This window comes from Nycticebus coucang, chromosome 10 (genome assembly GCF_027406575.1).
Source record: "Nycticebus coucang isolate mNycCou1 chromosome 10, mNycCou1.pri, whole genome shotgun sequence".
Lineage (NCBI taxonomy): Eukaryota > Metazoa > Chordata > Mammalia > Primates > Lorisidae > Nycticebus > Nycticebus coucang.
In genome coordinates, this window is record NC_069789.1 from 126,455,325 (window position 1) to 126,475,692 (window position 20,368).

At 52.6% G+C, this 20,368-nt stretch overlaps 2 protein-coding genes across 8 annotated transcripts in view; both read left to right on the plus strand.

The window, feature by feature from the left end:
- Positions 1 to 9,863, plus strand: part of CLIP3 (CAP-Gly domain containing linker protein 3) — a 36,515-nt gene extending 26,652 nt beyond the window's left edge. For both annotated transcript variants that reach the window (XM_053603970.1, XM_053603971.1), the window contains exons 5-14: positions 7 to 168; positions 603 to 721; positions 1,705 to 1,941; positions 5,312 to 5,447; positions 5,560 to 5,688; positions 6,333 to 6,476; positions 6,547 to 6,670; positions 6,878 to 6,942; positions 7,593 to 7,665; positions 8,322 to 9,863. In XM_053603970.1, the coding sequence (XP_053459945.1) occupies positions 7 to 168; positions 603 to 721; positions 1,705 to 1,941; positions 5,312 to 5,447; positions 5,560 to 5,688; positions 6,333 to 6,476; positions 6,547 to 6,670; positions 6,878 to 6,942; positions 7,593 to 7,665; positions 8,322 to 8,376 (1,244 nt within the window). In that variant the 3' untranslated portion in view covers positions 8,377 to 9,863. The remainder of the gene's footprint in view (positions 1 to 6; positions 169 to 602; positions 722 to 1,704; positions 1,942 to 5,311; positions 5,448 to 5,559; positions 5,689 to 6,332; positions 6,477 to 6,546; positions 6,671 to 6,877; positions 6,943 to 7,592; positions 7,666 to 8,321) is intronic.
- A 411-nt stretch (positions 9,864 to 10,274) lies between these two features.
- ALKBH6 (alkB homolog 6) lies at positions 10,275 to 19,911 on the plus strand. 6 transcript variants are annotated; one of them, XM_053603968.1, is made up of 15 exons: positions 10,275 to 10,341; positions 11,104 to 11,182; positions 11,487 to 11,555; positions 13,413 to 13,473; positions 13,810 to 13,961; positions 14,166 to 14,302; positions 16,204 to 16,341; positions 16,524 to 16,674; positions 17,186 to 17,308; positions 17,502 to 17,696; positions 17,771 to 18,019; position 18,091; positions 18,754 to 18,857; positions 19,532 to 19,590; positions 19,688 to 19,911. In XM_053603968.1, exons 1-15 carry the CDS (start codon positions 10,298 to 10,300, stop codon positions 19,869 to 19,871), a joined length of 1,746 nt encoding a protein of 581 aa, XP_053459943.1. In that variant the 5' UTR covers positions 10,275 to 10,297; the 3' UTR covers positions 19,872 to 19,911. The 6 variants fall into 6 exon arrangements, with proteins under 6 accessions (XP_053459943.1, XP_053459938.1, XP_053459939.1 ...); XM_053603963.1 differs by lacking the exon at position 18,091 and having other exon boundaries at positions 18,780 to 18,857; XM_053603964.1 differs by lacking the exon at position 18,091 and having other exon boundaries at positions 17,189 to 17,308; positions 18,780 to 18,857.
- The last annotated feature ends 457 nt before the right edge of the window (positions 19,912 to 20,368 follow it).

The following is a 20,368-nucleotide window of genomic DNA, read 5'->3' on the forward strand; positions in this document are numbered from 1 at the left end:
GTGCAGGGGACCCCGCTGCGGCCGTGCGCTTGTCACAGCAGCTGCTGGCATTGGGCGCTGACGTAACCCTGCGCAGCCGCTGGACCAACATGAACGCGCTTCACTACGCCGCTTACTTCGATGTGCCCGACCTCGTGCGCGTGCTGCTGAAGGGCGCGCGGCCACGAGGTGAGGAGGAGGGATCAGGGTGGGAGGAGACAGGGAGGGAGGAGGGCTGGCAAGTGGAGGAGGGCGCTGTGTGTGTGTGTGTGTGTGTGTAGGGTGCAAAGACCTGGGTGAGGGAGGTGGAGACCCGGGTGAGAGGGCGGGGATGTGGAGTGATGGGACAGAACCTAGGCCTGGCTGGGAGGGGAGAGGGGACTGGCATCAGAGGAGATAGTGAGGAAGCAGGCAGGAGGTGTGGAGGGAGATGGGTCTCAGTGGTCCAGAACCCCAGGGAATGGCAGACCTGGGTGGGAGGGGAATGGCTAAGGAGTGAGGTGGGGGCTGGCTTCTGCTGTGAAGGCTCTGGGGCCCGGAGATTAAGAGATGAACCTGAAGGTCGGAGGAGGGCTGGGGCCCCGCTGGTGCTCACCTGTAACTCTCCTCCTGCCCACTTCCAGTGGTAAACTCCACGTGCAGTGACTTCAACCATGGTTCAGCCCTGCACATTGCTGCCTCCAACCTGTGCCTGGGTGCCGCCAAATGTTTGCTGGAGCACGGCGCCAACCCAGCGCTGAGGGTACGTCCACTGTGGCCCAGCCCCCCATTCTCCTTCTCCCACGTCCTTTCCTTCCAGCAGGCCTCTGCAGAGGACAAGGATCACCTGCATTTCTCAACTTCCCAAATATCACAAATACCACCTGTACACCAACAAATGAAATAACGGTAGAAATTTACTTAGTGTCCATTATGTCTGGTGAAGTCATGATAAGCCCGTTTTACAAAGAGTTTAAAGGATTTTCCAGGGTCATCCAGCAAGGAATATTTTTTCTTCCAATTCTGGCTGACCCGGTCAGCGGCTGTGTGTAGACAGCATTTTAAGATCACAAGAACAGTAAAGTTAGGCCCTCTATGAAAGAGGGTTGAACTGCTCATAAACTCAGTATGAGTTAAACCTCAACCCATCCATTACCAGGTCCCACCCCCAACACCAGTTATCTCCAACATACCAGGCATGAATATCTTGGGGGGAACATGGTCGGTGCTCCTGAGACCTTGCCTCTCCTCACTTCCCATTGTCCGGAGCTTGACCCCTGATCCTGTACTTACCACAGGAGCTCATTGTCAATGTTCTCCCACTTGGCCTCATACAGGCTTGGGGTCCTGAGGCATAGCCTCTCTGAGGGTGTGACCTAACGCCCTGAAGTAGGACCCTCACTCCCTATTGGCTCTACCCTCAGTCCCACCCTCTATCACAGTGATTCTCAACTTTCCTAATGCTGAGAACCTTTAATACAGTCCAAAGGGGTCGCAACCCACAGGTTGAGAACTGCTGTTCTATCACCTTACACATCCCCAGCTCAGGCTCTCAGGGGTGGACTTCCTGGGGATGTGGTCTGCATTTTAACACCCTGCACTTCTTTTTATTTCCGTGTTGGCCCAGGGTATGACCTAGTTCCCACTCTGCTTCACCCAGACTCAGGGTCTCCAGGGACATGGTCTCCACGTCACTGTGGCCTGTGCCTCTGAGTCCCCACCCCCTCTCTTCCCACTGGCTTGCAGAATCGAAAAGGACAGGTGCCAGCGGAAGTGGTCCCAGACCCTATGGACATGTCCCTGGACAAGGCAGAGGCAGCGCTGGTGGCCAAGGAGCTGCGAACGCTATTGGAGGAGGCTGTGCCGCTATCTTGCGCCCTCCCCAAGGTTACGCTACCCAACTATGACAATGTCCCAGGCAATCTCATGCTTAGTGCACTGGGCTTGCGCCTGGGAGACCGTGTGCTGCTGGATGGCCAGAAGGTTAGGGATTGGGGTGTGTGTGTGTGTGGTGGGGGAGGGGGTAGGACTCAGCCCCCTTGTCCTTCCAAGCTGGGTCCTTGGGCTGAGTACAGACTGTCGCCTTTGCCTGCCTGCCCGCCCTTCCAGTTATTCATTCACACAGTACTTTATTTCATCAAATAATTAGTCTTGGGTACCTCTTCTGAACCTCACACTGTACTGAGCTCTTGGTCCAGGGGGGAAACAAACCTATCACCTGACAGTGATGGCCCAGAGCAGTCATGGCTGTGGGGAGACAAAAGCAGAGGGATCAGCATAGTTCAGTGAACCTGTGACTCCTCTGGGTCAGGTGCTCCCCAGTTGGGCCCCACCTCCACTGTCAGAGCAGTCAGGACTTTGACTAGGAAAGTATATGCTGGAGTGACTGGGTATGAGGGAGGATGCACCCAACTTGAGGATAAGGAGGAACAAACCAGGAGAAGAAAAGGAGAAAGGGGTCTTAAGTATGGGGAGCAAATGAAAGGCCTGGAGGGCAGAGATAATCTTCCACCATCCAGGCATTCCATCCTGGGCTCAGTCTTTCCTTTGGGACAGAGGGCTGTGGCAGGCCCGGCCTGCATTAAGCTCCATGTGTAATGAAGGAGAGACAGGCAAGAAGGTAATCTTGTGGTTAAGATAATTTCTGGTAGCAATAAGAGCTGTGAACACCGTTAAACGCCTGGATTTAGGAAACTGTCCCTGGCTGAATGCAGGGGTACTTTTAGCTGGGGTGTTCTGGGAAGGCTTCTCTGAAGAGGTGATGTCCAAGGTGAGATGGGACGGAGCTCACCCTGCAGGGATAAGGAAACAGGAAGCAGCAGGTAGGGAGGCCCACAGGTGGGAAAGGGCAGTGTGACTGGAGGAGGGCAAGGTGGAGAGTCAGCAGGGCCTGGATCACACCAGACTTGCAGGCCACAGGAAGGAATTAGGATTCTGTTTCTTGTGCAGCGAGAAACCATAAAAATCACCTGTTGCTTCCCGATCATGAGTTTTCATGCATTAGCCCCATTCAGAAAGCTTTTCATACATGATCTAATGAAATCCATCAGACAGTTCTGAAAAAGAGATGGGTTGACTCTTTCCATTTACAACTCTGAAGATTATAAGAGGCTCCAAGAGGTGAAACCCTTTGCCTGAAGACATGTAATACCACTCTTTGCCCCTTAGAGAAGTGGCATGGTGCAGTGTTTATGAGGTCAGCCTCAGGTGTTTGCTAAGGTAATCTCAGCGTTGCCACTTAATGGCTATGGGACCTGGGGCCAGTGGCTCTACCTCTCTGGGCATCAATTTTTCAATCTGTAAATGGAGATAATAATGGTACCCACCTAGGCTGGGTGCAGTGGCTCATGCCTATAATCCTAGCACTCTGGGAGGCCAAGGTGGGTGGATTGCCTGAGCTCACGGGAGTTCGAGGCAAGAGGATTGCTTGAGCCCAAGAGTTTGAGGTTGCTATGACCTAAGACTCCACGGCACTCTACCAAGGGTGACCAAGTGAGACCCTGTCTCAATAAATAAATAAATTAATTAATTAATTAAATTAAAAAAATAGTACCCACCTCAGAGGATTGTGTGAGGTTTAAATTAATTAAAATGTGTTAGGCCCTTAGAACAGAGGCTGGTGCATACAAACTACTCTTTATTGCCAGGTATTGTTCTAATTCCCACATCTGCCCTCTGAAGCCAGCAATATTAATCAGCCCATTTTATAGACAAGGAGCTAAGGCACTATGGGTGAATGAGCCCTCACACAGTGACAGTAACTACGCTCACCAAAGGCTCACTGCCACTAGGCAACTTACACGTATTAAAAATGTTTCCACCAGACAACCACCCCTGGGGTGGGTGGCTTTCCCCCATTTTGCAGATGAAACTGATGCCCAGCAAGTCCTCTGACCAAAGTTACAGCCTAATAATGGCCAACACTTGCTGATTCCTTCCTTAGTACCAGGCCTTGTTCTGAGGGTTTCTTTTTTTTTTTTTCAGACAGAGTCTCACTTTGTCACCCTCAGTAGAGTGATGCAGTGTCATAGTTCACAGCAACCTCTAGCTCTTGGGCTCAAGTGATTCTCTTGCCTCAGCCTCCCCGAGTAGCTGGGACTACAGGTGCCTGCCACAACATCCGGCTATTTTTAGACAGGGTCTCGCTTTTGCTCAGGCTGGTCTTAAACTCACGAGCTCAGGCGATCCACCGACTTCGGCTTCCTAGAGTGCTAGGATTACAGGCATGAGCCACCATGCCTGGCCTTGTTCTGAGTCCTTGTTTTAATTTCTTCCTCACAGCCCTGTCCCAAAGACCTTCCTATTATGGTAGAAATGGCCTATATCTGCCATGCAGTTAAAGTAGGGACAAGCTGGGTTGGCACCTGTAGCTCAGTGGCTAGGGCACCAGCCACATACACTGGGGCTGGTGGGTTTGAGCCCGTACCAGGCCGGCCAAACAACAACGACCTCTGCAACAAAAAAATAGCCAGGCCTTGTGGCAGGCACCTGTATTCCTAGCTAATTGGGAGGCTGAGGTAAGAGAATCGCTTGAGCCAAAGAGTTTGAGGTTGCTGTGAGCTGTGACACTATGGCAGTCAACATAGTGAGACTCTGTTTCAAAAAAAAAAAGGTAGGGACAAGCGACATTGGCTGTTGAGTGCTTGACATTTGGTAGTGTGACTGGGGAAATGAATTTTTAATTCCATTTACACTTAACTTGTCATATGGCTGGTTACTATTTACTCTACTGGTCAAGGCAGCTCTAAAATGATCTTATAAGGTGGATATAATTTCTGTTTCCATTTCAAAGATAAGAAAATTGGCCAGGCATAGTGGCTCATGCCTGTAATCCTAGCACTCTGGGAGGTCAAGGCAGGAGGACCCCTTGAGTTTAGGAGTTCGAGACCAGCTTGAGCAAGAACGAGACCCCCATCTTTACTAAAAAAAATAGAAAAACAACCAAAAAAAAAAGAAACCTAGCCAGGTGTGGTGGTGCATGTCTGTAGTCCCAGCTACTCGGGAACCCGAGGCAAGAGGATTGCTTGAGCACAGGAGTTTCAGGTTGCTATGAGCTATGACACTATGGTACACTACTCAGGGTGACATAATGAGACTCTGTCTCAAAAACAAACAAAACCAGAAACAAAGATAAGGAAATTAAAAAAAAAAAAAAGATAAGGAAATTGAGCCCTAGAGCGGTAATGAGCCCCAGAGAGGTAAGTCATCTAGTCAGTAAATGGTGATGTCTGGTCTGAGATTTGAGCCCAGGGTTCCCTCATCCACCCCATCATGCTGCCTGTGTGCCGGTGGTCTGCCATGGCCTCCCAAGTCCCCTTCCCAAGCCATATCATATCCTCCCTTGTCTTCCCAGACGGGCACACTGCGGTTCTGTGGGACTACAGAGTTCGCCAGCGGCCAGTGGGTGGGCGTGGAGCTGGACGAACCTGAGGGCAAGAACGATGGCAGCGTTGGGGGAGTCCGGTACTTCATCTGCCCTCCCAAACAGGGTCAGTCCCACCTGGGGTCCACTCAGGAGTTCTGATGCTGCTGTGGGGATGACGGGCTGGGGGATGAGGGCAGAGGCTTGGACAACACCAAGCCCAAGCTCTGTCCCCCCAGGTCTTTTTGCCTCCGTGTCCAAGATCTCCAAGGCGGTGGATGCACCCCCCTCCTCTGTTACGTCCACACCCCGGACTCCCCGAATGGACTTTTCTCGTGTCACTGGCAAAGGCCGCAGGGAACACAAAGGTCAGAGAGGGGAGCTCTAGGGGGTGGGACAAGCCGGTCTTGGCAATATTTTGTCAGTTGCTTAGCTTCTGTGACTCGGTTTCTGCTGAGGCCCAAACTCCAGTTGTAGAAGACAAGCTCAGTTTCTGACTTCTCCGATTCAGATTCCCTTTTGGCTCAGTCTAGGCCCACTTGGTTCTTAGGCCTGTGGGTTCCCTGCCTTCTGTCACTTAGTTTTCCCTCAGGCCCAAAATTTCCCTCCAGTTTTAGGAAAAAATCTGGAGAGTCCTGGCTTTTGTGACTAATTTACTCTCAGACCCAATTCCCCCTTCATTTTAGGACAGTTTCTGGGTTCCTGATTTCTGACTTAACTTTCTCCTTTGGCCCATCTATACTCAGCACTGAGAAAAGATTGGGGTTTTCTAGGTTCTGTGACAGTTTCTCCTCAGGCCAAAAGGCCCCCGCCCCCAGTTCTCTGGTGTCTGGGATTCAGTGTTCCTTTAAGCCAAACCCCTACCACACCCCACAGTTCTGAGGAAGTCTCTGGAGTTCCTCTGGAGCCAGGTCAGAGTTTCTACCTTGGGGCTTTCCAAGCAGCATGGAGTCCCCAAGCTGGCATCTGGGACCTCACTCGTACCCACAGCATCTGTACCCTCTACTGTTAGGCAAGAAGAAGTCCCCATCATCCCCATCTCTGGGCAGCCTGCAGCAGCGTGATGGGGCTAAGGCTGAAGTGGGAGACCAGGTCCTTGTTGCAGGCCAGAAGCAGGGGATTGTGCGCTTCTATGGCAAGACAGACTTTGCTCCAGGTGAGAATGTGGGCCTGGGGCTGAGGGGGTAGGCAGGGCCTGGAGGCATCCTGACATCCTTCTGCTGCAGGTTACTGGTATGGCATTGAGCTGGACCAGCCCACAGGCAAGCATGATGGGTCTGTCTTTGGTGTCAGGTACTTCACCTGTCCCCCTCGGCATGGGGTCTTTGCACCAGCATCCCGCATTCAGAGGTGAGCCTGAACTTTGATCCCTAGCCCAGCCGCACCACTCCAAGCCCTGATTCCCTTTGAGGTGGTCTCCTCCTCTTGGGCCAGTAGTACAATGTGGATACCCCCTGCCCACCCCAGCTCTGTCCTCATAGGCCCCTAGGGCACAGGTCTCAATCAGACTCTGGCCTCTTGTGGCTCTGAATTCTCCCACTCCCTGTGTCTCCTCAGGATTGGCGGATCCACTGACCCCCCTGGGGACGGTGTTGGAGCCAAAAAAGTACATCAAGTGACAAGTGAGTTGGAGGGTAGGGAGTGGGGTCTAGGGATGGAGGATGAATGGGTCATGGGTTTACAGGCATATGCTGGTGACAGAGTGTTTGGTATTTAATTGAGGACACAGGGTCCAGGAAAATGATGAGATAGGGTCCCAAAGAGAATAGATCTCAAAGGGAAAGTTGGGGCAGCGCCTGTGGCTCAAAGGAGTAGGGCGCTGGCCCCATATGCCAGAGGTGGTGGATTCAAGCCCAATTCCGGCCAAAAACTGCAAAAAAAAAAAAAAAAAATACCCGGGCGTTGTGGCATGCACCTGTAGTCCCAGCTACTTGGGAGGCTGAGGCAAGAGAATCACTTAAGCCCAGGAGTTGGAGATTGCTGTGAGCTGTGATGCCACAGTACTCTACCCCGGGTGACAGCTCGAGGCTCTGTTTTAAAAAAAAAAAAGGGGGGGGGAGTTAACAACCAGGCTCTTTGGGGACATGGGTTTGAGCAGATGTTGGGGACAGGGTAGTTATTGAGGGACATGGCAGGTATTTTTTGACAAGAGGTCCAGATGGGTATTGGGAATCCACATAGGTATTGGGGACATGGATAAGAGTCTGGATGGGTATTGAGGACACAGGTGGGTCTGTCATCACCTCACCTGAGCCTCTATTCTCCTCTTCAGTGACGCAGCCCAAACGCACCTTCACCACAGTCCGGACCCCAAAGGACATTGCATCAGAGAACTCTATCTCCAGGTGCGTGGCTGACCCATCCCCTCTTCTGTGGGATATCCAGGCAGAGGCAACCACAAAGGCAGTTGGACACAGGGGTCAGAACCCTGGTGAGGGCTAGAGAGAAAGGTTAGGAAAACTTGTGACAGGACCAGGTGCAGTGGCTCACGCCTGTAATCCTAGCACTTGGGAGGCTGAAGCGGGTGGATTGCCTGAGCTCACGAGTTTGAGACCAGCCTGAGTCAGAGCTAGACCTCGTCTCTAAAAAAATAGCTGGGCATTGTGGCGGGTACCTATAGTCCCAGCTACTTGGGAAGCTGAGGCAAGAGAATTGCTTAAGCCCAAGAGTTTGAGGTTGCTGTGAGCTGTGACGCCACAGCACTCTACCAAGTGCGACAAAGTGAGACCCTGTCCAAAAAAAAAAGGAAAACTTATGACTAATAAGCACACCCAGAAATAGCCTTTAGGGTGTAGGGCCCACACTGGATCCTGGTGTCTTCACTTTTAGAGGGCAGGTGAAGGAAACAGAACACTCTCCACTCCACGTGAACCTAAAAAGGCACAGCTAGAGAGAAGAGGCAGAATCCAGAAAGGTCAAATTGTAAACAGGAGAGACAAGCTGGGGGTGATGGATCCAGATGTTTCTGCATGAAAGAGTATGACCCAGTTCTCCTTTTCAGGTTGCTCTTCTGCTGCTGGTTTCCCTGGATGCTGAGGGCAGAGATGCAGTCTTAGAGGCCCTGGATACCTGACAGAGACAGAGTCCCTACTAGCATCTCCTGACACAAGGAGCCCCTAAGTCACCCTGCGATAGAGATTCCCAGTAACACATTGAGAGTAGAGACCCCCCATTAGCCAGCCCTCAATCACTGAGGCCCCATTATTAACAGATTCCCCAATAATAGCCCCCCAAATACAGATCCCATGTCACCAGAAGAAAGATTCCCTGAGTAGCACTTCAGGCTAGTCCCTATCCCCAACCCCTCAGAGCAGACCTCCAAATTAATTGATTTCCACATCACCCCAAATGATGGTGACCCTCTCCACATAATGCTCCACAACAGAATATTCTTGAGTCACTCATCACTTGATCAGAGACCCTCCCATTAAAAAAGATCTCCCCCGGATCCTCTTGAAATAAACATAGGTCACACCTCTAGAGCAACAGATCTTTATGTCGTCATCCCTGTTTAACATCAGTCCCCTTGAGATGTCATGAACCCACGGTCACCCCAAAGCCCTTACACTCCAGCCTAGCATTCAGCTACTTCCTCCATTAACAAGAACCTTGTTCTTATCCCAAAAGAAGAGAGCCACCTTAACCAGTCCACTGTCATCCTAATTTACAGATACCAAAACAGTCCTGGAAGTGCTAATTACAGGACCCCCAAGTCTTCCTACCCTCTGTACCCTCAAGAAACCCCCAGTGCCTTGTATGAAGCCCACCCCACATAGCCCACAGCTCCTGTGCTGTCGAGGCTCCCAGAAAATTCTCTATTTTTTAAGCAATGACTTCCCCCTTTGGGGGACCCCAAAATTTGGAGGCCCCATTTGAGGACTCTGGGGATCCAAAATCCCAGAGTACTTGTAACCCAAATTCCCCTATGCCCTCTAGTTCCTACAGCACCTAGAAAATCTCAAGGCCCTCACTCCCAGGACCCCTAAATCTTAGAATCCCCAAATCCCCAGGGAATCCCAAATTTTCAAATCCAATCCCAAGCCCCAAGAAACCAAATCATCAGGACCTTGTGCCTGGGATGGAGGAGACTGAAGTCAAGAGATGCATTCCAGGCTCCCAGGGCACCTCAAGCCCTATTATTCACAGGCACCAGGATACCCCAAACAGGAATTCCCATCCCTGGAAACTGCAGAACTTCAATGCCCTGAGTCCATGGATCTCAATACACCCAAATTCCAAGAGTCTCAGCCCCAAGAGAATCCCAACTCTTAAAGCCTCCGTGTTTAATACATGGATGTCCCCAAGGCCCTGAGGGGATCCCAAATTCTGGAGCCCCCATTTCAATCTATGTTCTGGTCACTGGCCCCAAAGGACCTTACAGCACCTGGGCCAGACCAACAGCCCAAGGGAGAACCTGAAGGCCTGGGGGGTGCAGGTCAGATCTGGGGCCCAGACCACCAAGGACAGCTCACAACTGCCCCTTCACTGCATGTCCCCAAACAGCATGATTCCTGTCCTCTTCAATAAAGACGTTTCTATGGCCTCTCGGTGTCAGGTCATTGTTTGGGGGTTTCAGTTCTTGTCTCAGTACCTTGCTGGGGGAGGGTGGGAAAGTAAGTACTTCCGTCAGTCTCGCCTTCCTGAGGCATGGACATAGAACAGCCCTGCGGAAAGTCCCTCCAACAGCCCCTCTCGCGTCCTTCCCGCGGCCACCGCGACTGCCCCTCCCATCTGGACCAGCTCCCCAGTTAGACTGGCTAAGTTCTGGTGCTCTCATTGACAGGTGCCAGAAAATTCCATCCCGCGGTGGCTCAGAAGCCGGGAAGCACCGCATATCCGCAGGGAGGGTGAAGGGGCGGACGAATATGGAGCGAGGGCGCCGATTGGGTGGAAGGCAGGCCCTTAAGGCCGCTGCGGTTTCCCATTGGCCTGAGGACCTACGTCAGAAATATGGGCCGGAAGTGGCTGAGAGAGGGGATGGAAGTGTTGAATTTAGAAATTGGAGGGGACACTGGTTTACGGTCAGTTTTGGGGGTGGCCCGGGGCAGAGATGTTGTCTCAGAGGGTTGAGTGTGGGGATCCGGAGAAGCTCAGCGTGGGGTCCGAGGAGACTTTAAGAGTGCACTCCTGAGAGAGAGGTGGGGTTCTGGGGGGTTCAGGGAGAGAAAAAGGTTTGAGAGGAGCCAGGCTCAGGGCTAAAGACGCTGGAGTGAAGGGGGACTATGGAAGGGAAATCTGAAGGGCTCCAGAGTGGGGGATCCAAGGAGGCTGAGAGTGGGGACATGTCTGAGGATGCTCAGATTGGGGCACAGGGGTGCTCAGAACGAGTGGTCTGAAAGGGCCCCAGGCCGGGGAAGGGCCCATGGGGGCGCTGAGTGTTGTTAGAGGGCGGGGATCGTGGCTGTGGGTCTGAAGAGGGATCGCTTAAACAATTAAGGTGTTAAAAAGGGCTGTGATGGGTGCAGGCCTGATGGGTATGTGTGGAGTTTTTGAGAAAGGCTCCTCGTGTGGGACCAGAGAATGTTCTCGGAGGATTGAGAGGGAGATTGTTAGTTTGATGGGCCCTTGGTGGGCAAAGTTTTGGAGAAGTAGTCTGGGTGCTCACTGTGTTGGGGCATGGAGCCTGGGGGCTCGCTGTGTGGCTTTTGAGATGCTGAGAACTCAGGTTTTAGACACAGTGAGTTTCACTGCTGAGGTGAGTCCCTGATTGGTGATGGGGTAGAAGGCTGCATTGTGGGCTCTGGGTGGGAGGCTGAGTGACTTCAGTGTCCTCTTCCCCACAGGACTGGGTGCAAGGAGTTGGTGTCGATGGAGGAACAGGACTCCAGGGTCCCAGCCCTGGAACCATTCAGGGTGGAGCAGGTTGTCAGGAATGGGGGTGCAGAGGGTGAAGGTGGGGACTAGTGGGTGGGAGGTGGGGTGGGATAGGTAAGCTGACTCCTGGGTTCATGGGTTGGGACCGTCCCCTCCCTCCAAATTCATTCTTACCCTCAGAGTCCACCCTTACTCCCACACTACCCCAGAATGGGCACTAGTTCCTTAACTTCAGATCGCAGCCTGAAATCCTGAGTCTCTCTCCAGAGGGAGTGTTTGCTCAGTGATGATATAGTCCTTTGTGGATGCAAGGGCCACAACTTCGGGGTGGGGGGGTGTCTCTCTATCCTAGGCACCACCTGTAATCTACTATGTCCCTGATTTCATTTCCAAGGAAGAGGAGGAGTATTTGCTTCGACAGGTGACCTCAGTACCCTTCTGGTCTGTCTTGTCCCTCTTTCCATATCTCTCCCCAACTGTGGCCCCTGTATGTGAGCCTCTAGAATGTAGTGAAGACCTTGGCGTAATGGAGAGTGCTACGCAGCACCCATTTCCCACCTTCCCCATTCCTCTCTCAGGACCTGCAAGAGTATATCAGAAAGAGACTTTTCTAGGAGGCTTAAGGGAAATTAAACTGATTCTTAGAAAAGAGGTGATTACTATGAAGCTCAGGCTCCCTGTACTGAGATAGCCCAGTCCAACCTTCAAAACCAGGATGATTCCTTGTATGGGACTAGCCCAATGCAACTCCAGAGTCCCAGGAACAAGGAAGTTACAGAGCTCATACTCCCTGTAATAAGATAGTCCAATCCCGCTAGCTTAGAGGAAAATACAGGCTGAGATAGCCCACTTCAGATCCTTGAGATTGGAGAATGAAGAATTTAGTGTTCAGATTTCCATGCTGAGATAGCCTGGGAATCAGAATATTACAGAGTGAACTCTTTGTTGTACCAAGATAGCTCAGATTAGACCCAAATTCTTAGGAATAAGATTACCTAACAGAGACCACCTATACTGAAGTGACCAATCTTCTGTATTCTGTTCCTAAGGATTGGAGAAAGAGGAATTTACAAAGCTCAGAGTCCTTGCACTGGGCTAGCCCTTTGCAGCCCCAGCCTTAGTTACAGAGCATAGATCTTTCCTGTGCTGGAGTAGCCTACTCAAGTTTGATTCCTCAAATTTGGGACGAGTTAGCTTTAGAACACAGTTTTTTGCGTTGAGATAGCCTATTCCAGACCTTTGAGTTTTTCGGATTGAAAATTTTACGTATTATAGAATCTTTGGGGTCAGGTGAGTTGGCCTATGCCTGTAATCCCAGTACTCTGGGAGGCCAAGGTGGGTGGATTGCTTGCACTCAGGAGTTCGAGACCAGCCTGAGCAAGACCCTGACACTGGCACTCTAGCCAAGGTAACAGAGTGAGACTCTGTCTCAAAAAAAAAGAAAGAAAGAAAAAGAAAAGAAAAGAATCCTTGGGCTAGGGCAGTGCCTGTGGCTCTGTGAGTAGGGCGCTGGCCTCATATACTGAGGGTGGCGGGTTTGAACATGGCCCGGGCCAAACTACAACAACAACAAAAAAAATAGCTGGGACTCGTGGTGGGTGCCTGTAGTCCCAGCTACTCAGGAGGCTGAGGCAAGAGAATCACCTAAGCCCAAGAGCTGGAGATTGCTGTGAGCTGTGACGCCATGGCACTCTACCAAGGGTGACAAAATGAGACTCTGTCTCTAAAAAAAAAAAAATAGAATCCTTGGTCTAAAATAGCCCACTCTGGCTATACAACTATGAAGGGAATGAAGATATTATCAAGTACAGTATAGATTTCTTGGATTGTGATAATCCGTTCTAGACCAATGGGTTCTTGGGAGTGGGGATTCTCTTCTGTGCTGAGATAGCCCAGTTTAGCACACTCCCTTCCCCAGGTATTAGAAACAAAGAGGCTCTAGAACTCAGACTGTCATCAGATAGCCATGAATCAGGAGTACAGACGATCTGCAGGTGGGCTGAAAGAGCCCAGTCTAGTCCCCAAACTGAGTAGGTTCAGACCACGATTGTGCAATCGTGGTTCCTCAATCCCAGTACACAGGTGGGCTTTGGGTCTAAAGGCCTCCCCAGGAAGGAAGGCAAACAACAAAATCCTGGGAACACACTACCGAGAAAATGGTTCCCACAGACAATGATATGACCCATTTCCACCCCAGGTAAAGACCTCTGTTGGCCTGGGTGGGAGAATTATGGAGGAGGGGTCCTGAAAAAGGAGTACCCTTATCTCCACCTCATAGGTTTTTAATGCCCCAAAGCCAAAATGGACCCAGCTCTCTGGGAGGAGGTTACAGAACTGGGGTGAGTGTCCCTGGCTGAGGGCATGAATGATTCTGGGATATGGGCTGGAGCAGGAGGCCCAGGTACGATAGTCTCAAGAATATTTTGGGAGGTTCCCTGAAGGTACATGGGGTCACAATGGACATGAAGATTTTGAGGGATCAATAGAAGTCCTGAGGAGTTAGGGTTTTCCTTATGAGTTGGGAGTATCTGAAAGAATCCAGTGGTGAAGTTAGGAAACATTTGAAGGGTCCAGTGGTCCCTGAGGGGGGTCAGGGTTCTTCTAATCATTGGGATATCTCTAAGGGGACTCCAGGTACCATGGGGGAGCCCTCAGGGTGCTGTTGCCCTCCCCAGGTGGGCTCCCCCATCCTCGGGGAATGGTTCCTGAGCGGCTACCCCCATGGCTTCAGCGCTACGTGGACAAAGTATCTGACCTCCGACTTTTTGGGGGTCTCCCAGCTAACCATGTCCTTGTGAACCAGTATCTGCCTGGGGAGGGCATCATGGTAACCGCATCTCCTCACCCTGATCCCCTCAGTAACTGCCTCCCCCTAGACTTGGAGACGTCACGGGGCAGGGTGTCATGTTTGCCTACCCTCACACTCATCAAGCAGCCACACACCCCAAGCAGGCGCTCACCTCCCTGTCCCCAGCTCGGGAGCCTCTCTTTAGCCTAAAGGGTTGGGGGTGTGGACTCCTGCCCTGCCCAGCCCTGGTGCCCACTCCCCAGCCCCATGAGGATGGACCACTGTACTACCCGACTGTCAGCACCATCAGCCTGGGCTCCCACACCATGCTGGACCTCTACGAGCCACGGCAGCCAGAGAACGATGACCCTATGGAACAGGTGAGCCTGAGATGCTGTCCCAGCCACTTGTGGGCACTCTGACATTTCCACCCGCCTTTAAGGTACTCCCAGATACCTCTCCCTGTCCCCTCACAGGGTATACCTGCCTCCTAGATGTCCATCCCCTCTGCTTTCAGGATGTCCTATATACCATGATTCCACAGACACACCAATGCCCCAACCTGCCGAGTAGATGCCCCTGATGTCCTGACCCCACGTGCTCAGAGTGTTCCAACACCCAGTTCACAGGCAGGGCTCCACAGTACTCCAGCATATGCTCTGATCTTGGATACCCCATTGTCATGCACTCAAGGGTTCCCCAGCATCCTCCCGGATGTCCTGACTCTGTCCCCTGCATAGACTTCCTGCCACTCCAGTAATGTGGTCTTGGTGCCAGACACCTAGATTCTCCTTGGACCCTTGACACATGACTTGCTGTTCAGGGACCCCACCAGCCCTTTCTCTGACTTTTTTCTCTGAGTGATGCATTTCTGATGCTTCAGTGTTCACAGAAACTCCCCTGGACACCCTGACCAGTTCCTTATTGGAGCTTCCCCTTTAGCCTTATGTACTACTGGGTACGCCAACACCCCCTCCTTCTGTGCCAGTGTCCTCTAACATTCTGATGTCCTTGGGTGTGCCCACTCCCTCTAACCTCTGCCTTGCTGTCCTCCCCAACCTGGTTTCAGCCATGCCCTCTCAGCTGGCTCTGCCTGAGTTTCCTAGGGACTGCTGGTCCCTTGGTCCCAACCCCAGCTCTTGGGAGATCCCAGCTGCAGCTCCTCCCCCCATTACCCTATCAGCAGCCTAGTTCCTGCCTCTCCGAGGGACTGCTGTCCCACCTTCTCCCTTCCCTGGCAGCCCAGACCCCAGGATCCACCAGTTTTCACTCCTGAGCCACCAAAGCCTTGATCCTTGGGAGCACGTTTGCTCTTTAGCTTTTGTCCTTGGGGACTTGTTGACCCTTGTCCCTGACCCCCGAAGCCTGTGACCTCTCACCTCTCCCCCTCCCCCTGACTTCTGGGGACTGGCTAACCATCAACCTGCCCCACAGCCCCGGCCCCCACCCCAGCCCACCACCTCGCTGTTGCTGGAACAGCGCAGCCTGCTGGTGCTCCGTGGCACCGCCTACACGCGCCTCCTCCATGGCATCGCAGCCACCAGCATAGACGCACTCGATGCCACCTTGCCATGCAATGCAGCCGCCTGCCCGTTGGCGAGGCCTGGAGCTTGCCTGGCCCGCAGCACCCGGGTCTCCCTGACTATTCGCCGCGTGCCCCGCGTGCTGCGTGCTGGCCTCCTGCTCAGCAAGTAACCACCAGGCTTCTGGCACCCATTCGGATTTCCAGATTCCTGCCCACTTTGAGGCTGGCATGCTGTGACCTTGGAACCCTGGGGCGGAGGCGGCTCCGTGCGTTATGTATTTTCTCAGTGTAACTTTGTGGGAACCAAGAAGATCCCATTTCAAATAAAACAAAAACATCTTTCTTTGGTTTTAGTGGGTTTTTTGGTTCCTGAGGGATACCACATCTGGACCGTAAGTGGGTGGGGTAGGCCCTGGAGATTAGATGTATGGGTCCTGAATGGGAGAGAATCTAGGGCTTTTGAGGGGCTGGGGTGGGTTATATCCAGAACCTCCTTTGAACAGGATGGGATGACGTTGGGAGATTTAGCTATTGGCGCTGCTAGGGCATAAAGAGTTAAGTTGTTCTGTTGTTACCTGAGCTGGGCATCAAATTACCTGGGTCCAGGTTCCTCTTGGAAGGGGTGGAGCCAGGCCCCGCCCTTGGGCGTTTTTGCAGCCTTAGGCCTGGATGAGTCCTGATGACAAGGTCTAGGGGACAGCTTTGGTTAGAAAAAAGGCTCTTACTGGGTGTCTTCATCTGACTCCCTGTCCCCAGGCCCTCAGCTATGGCCCTATCCCCACCTCTGGGCCCTCGACTCCCCTCAGAGCCCCTCAACCACCCCCCTGGAGTCCCTAGGGAGCCGGAAGCTGCTGGATGCACCGTCTGCCTTCTATCTGGAGAGGAGAGAATCAGGTGGGGACTGGGATTGTTGAAGATTGTTCCTGAGGGGGTGGGGGCAGTAGCAAGGGCCACATTAGGGTAAGGGGTGCTATGGCTGATCACTTGGGGACAGGAAAGGGACCTGAGGATGGAGTGAGTGTCAGGTGGAAAGTGAAGTACTAGGGCTCACCCGTTCAATGCCCCCTCCTTTCCAGGCCAGAGCAGGCCCAGAACCTGGCACAGGACTCCCTGGACCCTCCTGAGCACTTCTGGGGTAGGCTAAGGGGCACTGAGCCCACTGCTGGCCCCCCAAGATTGTTAATGCCCTCTTCCCATGAGGACTCAGCTGGAGGCAAACATTGTGAGGTGAGCTGAGATGAACTGGACCCCTGTGCTAGTTCCCACCTCCTCTCTGTCCCCCAGAATCTGGCCTCCACACTGCAGATAAGGTAATGATTCTGGAAAGTGTTGGCCATCTGTGGGGAGAGGTATACTCAGGAAAATGTCTCTCTACCAATCAGTAGAAAAATATTCCATTATTTTACCAAATGGGAGAGTGATTTCATTGTTGGCCCTGGTGTAGCCAGACCTACCTCTTGGAGGTACTCAGCTCCATTACCCACTCATGGTCAGACCCCAAGCCACATATATCCAGGTTTCCAGGAGCTTTGAAAACCCAAAGACCTTGGATTAGATGTCCCCAGGCCTGGCTCTACTGGGAAGGCACCTAAGTAGGCACAGCCCTGGTGTGACCCAGGATGGATTCTGCTATAGAGAAGCATCCAGAAGGCAGGAACCTGCAGAGGAGGGGTGGCATTGGGTGAGGGTAATGTCTAGACTGGCTCACTGGCCCTGATGTGGACCCCTGTGTTCCCAGCAGCCCATCTCTGGCCTGGAGGTACTAGAGGCTGAGCAAGATGGCCTGCACCTTTGCCTATTGGGGATGGAGCGAGGCTGGGGGCCCTGGGCATTGGCCCAGAGAGGAATGGTCCAGTTGCAGGTGGGCAGGGGGAGGCCAGGATGTGGGAGGGTGGGGAGGGCCCCAGGGGTGGGTGCCAGCTTTTGGGGGTGGAAAATGGGTTTATTGCATGTTTCAGGTCTCTAGACAGAAAATTGGGTAGGGGGTAACTCCAGCTCTGGGTCTCTGGCGTCCCTGGTGTATGTGAGAGGTGATGTTTGACCTGTGCCCCCAGGCCCTGCAGGCAGACCTTCGAGGGGCAGCAGAGCGTGTGGATGCACTGCTGGCATTTGGTGAGGGGCTGGCACAGCGGAGTGAGCCTTGGGCCTGGGCATCCCTGGAGCAGATCCTGAGGGCCCTTGGAGCCCACCGAGACACCATCTTCCGACGGCTCTGGCAGCTGCAGGCCCAGCTGGTCGGCTATAGCCTGGTATGGCCCAACTTGATGGCACCTGGCCTGGGCCCCAATCTCGTGACTCCCATGACCTCTGTTCTCTGACGCAGGTGTTCAAGGATGCTGGCACACTGGACCAGGACTTGGAGATTGAGGAGGACTCAGATGGGCCAGGACCTGGTGGAGTCTGGGGGCCCTGGGCATCCAATAGCTTCCCTACTTCTGCAGAGTTGGAATGGGACCCAGCAGGGGATGTTGGGGGCCTCGGACCCTTGGGGCAAAAGACAGCCTGGACACCAGTGGTTCCCTGTGAGCTGTGTGGCCACAGGGCCCCTCAGGTCAGGGGACAAGGCCTTGAGGTAAGAACAGTCCCCTCAAGGGACCCTCCTCCCTCCGGCACCCAGAGGACACTCTGTGTGCCTTCTAGCAGGGTCCTGCCTTTTCAAGGTGGCTCAGTCTCTTCCTTTTTATCTCTGGGTGTCTCCATGTTTGTCTTCACTTTCCTCATCCCTCTGACTTTATCTCACTGTCTTCCCTCTCATCTGTCTCGACATCCTCAAGCCCGTTTTCTCTCCCTCTGCCCCTCACTGTCTTTGCTGCAGCTGCACTGGCCTCCTGGCTCTTGTGCAAACATTCCACATTCACTCCTACTTTGAAGCCCCCAGAAGCATGGCCCTCATTTCCTTCCAGTCTCTTCTCAAACTCTACCTCTTCGGAGAGGCCTGCCCTGGCCCCCAAATATTAGCAACCCTTATCTTCTTACTTTATTTCCTAATAGCACTTACCACTGTTTGACTTTGTATATATGGTCTCTCCCTCCCACTAAAACAGAAGCTCCGCAGAGGTCAGGAATTTGCCTATTTCCATCCCCATTGTGTCCCCAGCTCCTAGAACAGTGCCTGGCATGTAACAGACACTCATTAAATATTTGTTGAATGAATGAATAAATAATCTCTCTCCTCTCTTGGTTTCTTTGGCTCTGCCCGTCTCTCCTATGAGAGTTCTCTGTGCCCCAGAATCTCATCTCTGTGGTGCCCCCTCCACATCCTAGTTCTTCCCCAACCATGCTTCTCTTGGTGGCTTGTTCTCCAAGAGCCACATACCCCTTTCTATCCACAGGATATGCTCATGTCTGGTCTCAGCCACCGGAAACACTTAGCAGGTTACCGAAGATGTGCCCTATTCCAGAAGCCTCAGGTGAGCTCATCCTCAGCCAGGTATAGCACTCAGGAATCTTGATGGTAAGTGACAGAAATTCAACCAAGTGGATGACACAAAAAAGGGGATGCTATTTTTTTCATGTAATTGAAAATTCCAAGCACTGCTGAATTTAGAACCTCAAATGGCATCAGGGCTAAGTCCCTCCCTCTCTTAGCCTCTACTTCTTCAGGGCGGCTTCCTTTTCAGTAGAATGGCTGCCTCGGCCACTACACCCTTATTTCCCATTGGGTTACCACCCCGGGGGAAGGAGAGTGCTTCTGGCCTACTAGCAGGAGCCAAAGTCCCAGGGCTGACTCTCGCCTACCTGGCTTGGGTCAGGATTGGCCAGGTCAGGGCCATATCCCTAATCATGGGCGTGGAGTAAGTGGGGGTCAGCTTCACATGAACCTGAAGGTCTGGAAGTAGAACATATGACCCTGCCACTCCAAACTGAGCCACTGTTATCAGGAAAAGGGGAGTTGGATTGGAGGGAGGATAGGCACACATAGACATCCACTACACCTGAGATATTCCACGGTCATTGGGGTCCTGGGGATAGCAGGGGTGCCAGGAAAGGAGGAGAGAGAGACTATCCCTGTACAGAAGTAAGGGCAAGTCCATACTAAGTATCGCTTCCATCCATTCTGCTGTGGGCTGCTGTCTATCCTTAGGACAAGAAGAGGCAAATGTCTCCCAGTCTCCAGGATGTGACATTGGAGGTGGATACTGGGTAAAGTGCCGAGATGGGTCTGGGGTGTGGTGGACAAGGCTCACGGTGGCACCCCACCCATATTTAACTGCAGCCCCCCCTGCATTTCCCTTGGCAGGGCCCCCGATCCTGCATCCAGGTGGCCCCTGGCCTTCCTCCTTATCCTCCTCATCCTCCTCCTTCTCCTGGTAGGGGCCGCATTGCTCCTGCCCATGTCAGGGGTTCTCTGCTGCTTTCATGTCCGACTGGCCAGGACACCTTACCTGGTGCTCAGTTACGTCAATGGTCTCCCCCCAATCTGAGTACACAGCCCAGACATGTATAATAAACAGTCACTGTCGATGGACGTGTCAGGATCTTGTGTGCTTGAGTACCCAGAATCTAGGTTATGGCCCTCATGTCTGGACAGATCCCTTTGCTTTGATTACAGAACCCAGAATGGAATCAGCTCATCTCAGGCTTGCCCCAGACCCTGGTGCAAAGATTCAAGTACAAGTACTTTATTTGGGAAGTGATCCTTGTAATAGTAGGGGAGTGAGGAAGAGAGCCAGGGAGGGAAGAAGCCAGTAGTGGTCAAGTTAATGAGCTGCTTGCTATCTGGGCACCATCCTAATGGGGACCTCTGGGAAACTGCGTGGAACACAGTTTGAAGTTGTGTCACCAAAGAGGGCGAAGAAGTTGTGGCATTTCTATGCCAGCTCCCATCTCTCATCATTGAGGACTATTCCTGGAGACATTAATGCCCCAGCACTTCTGGCCTGTCTGGCCTCTGAAGGCCCTTCCTTCAGGCAAAGAGTCA

Coding starts and splice junctions, on each gene's coding strand:
- ALKBH6 (XM_053603968.1), top strand. CDS start 10,298: ATGGAAGTGTTGAATTTAGAAATTGGAGGGGACACTGGTTTACG. Junction 13,474..13,809: donor GAGGAGGTTACAGAACTGGG/GTGAGTGTCCCT, acceptor TGCCCTCCCCAG/GTGGGCTCCCCCATCCTCGG. Junction 16,342..16,523: donor TCTGGAGAGGAGAGAATCAG/GTGGGGACTGGG, acceptor CCTCCTTTCCAG/GCCAGAGCAGGCCCAGAACC.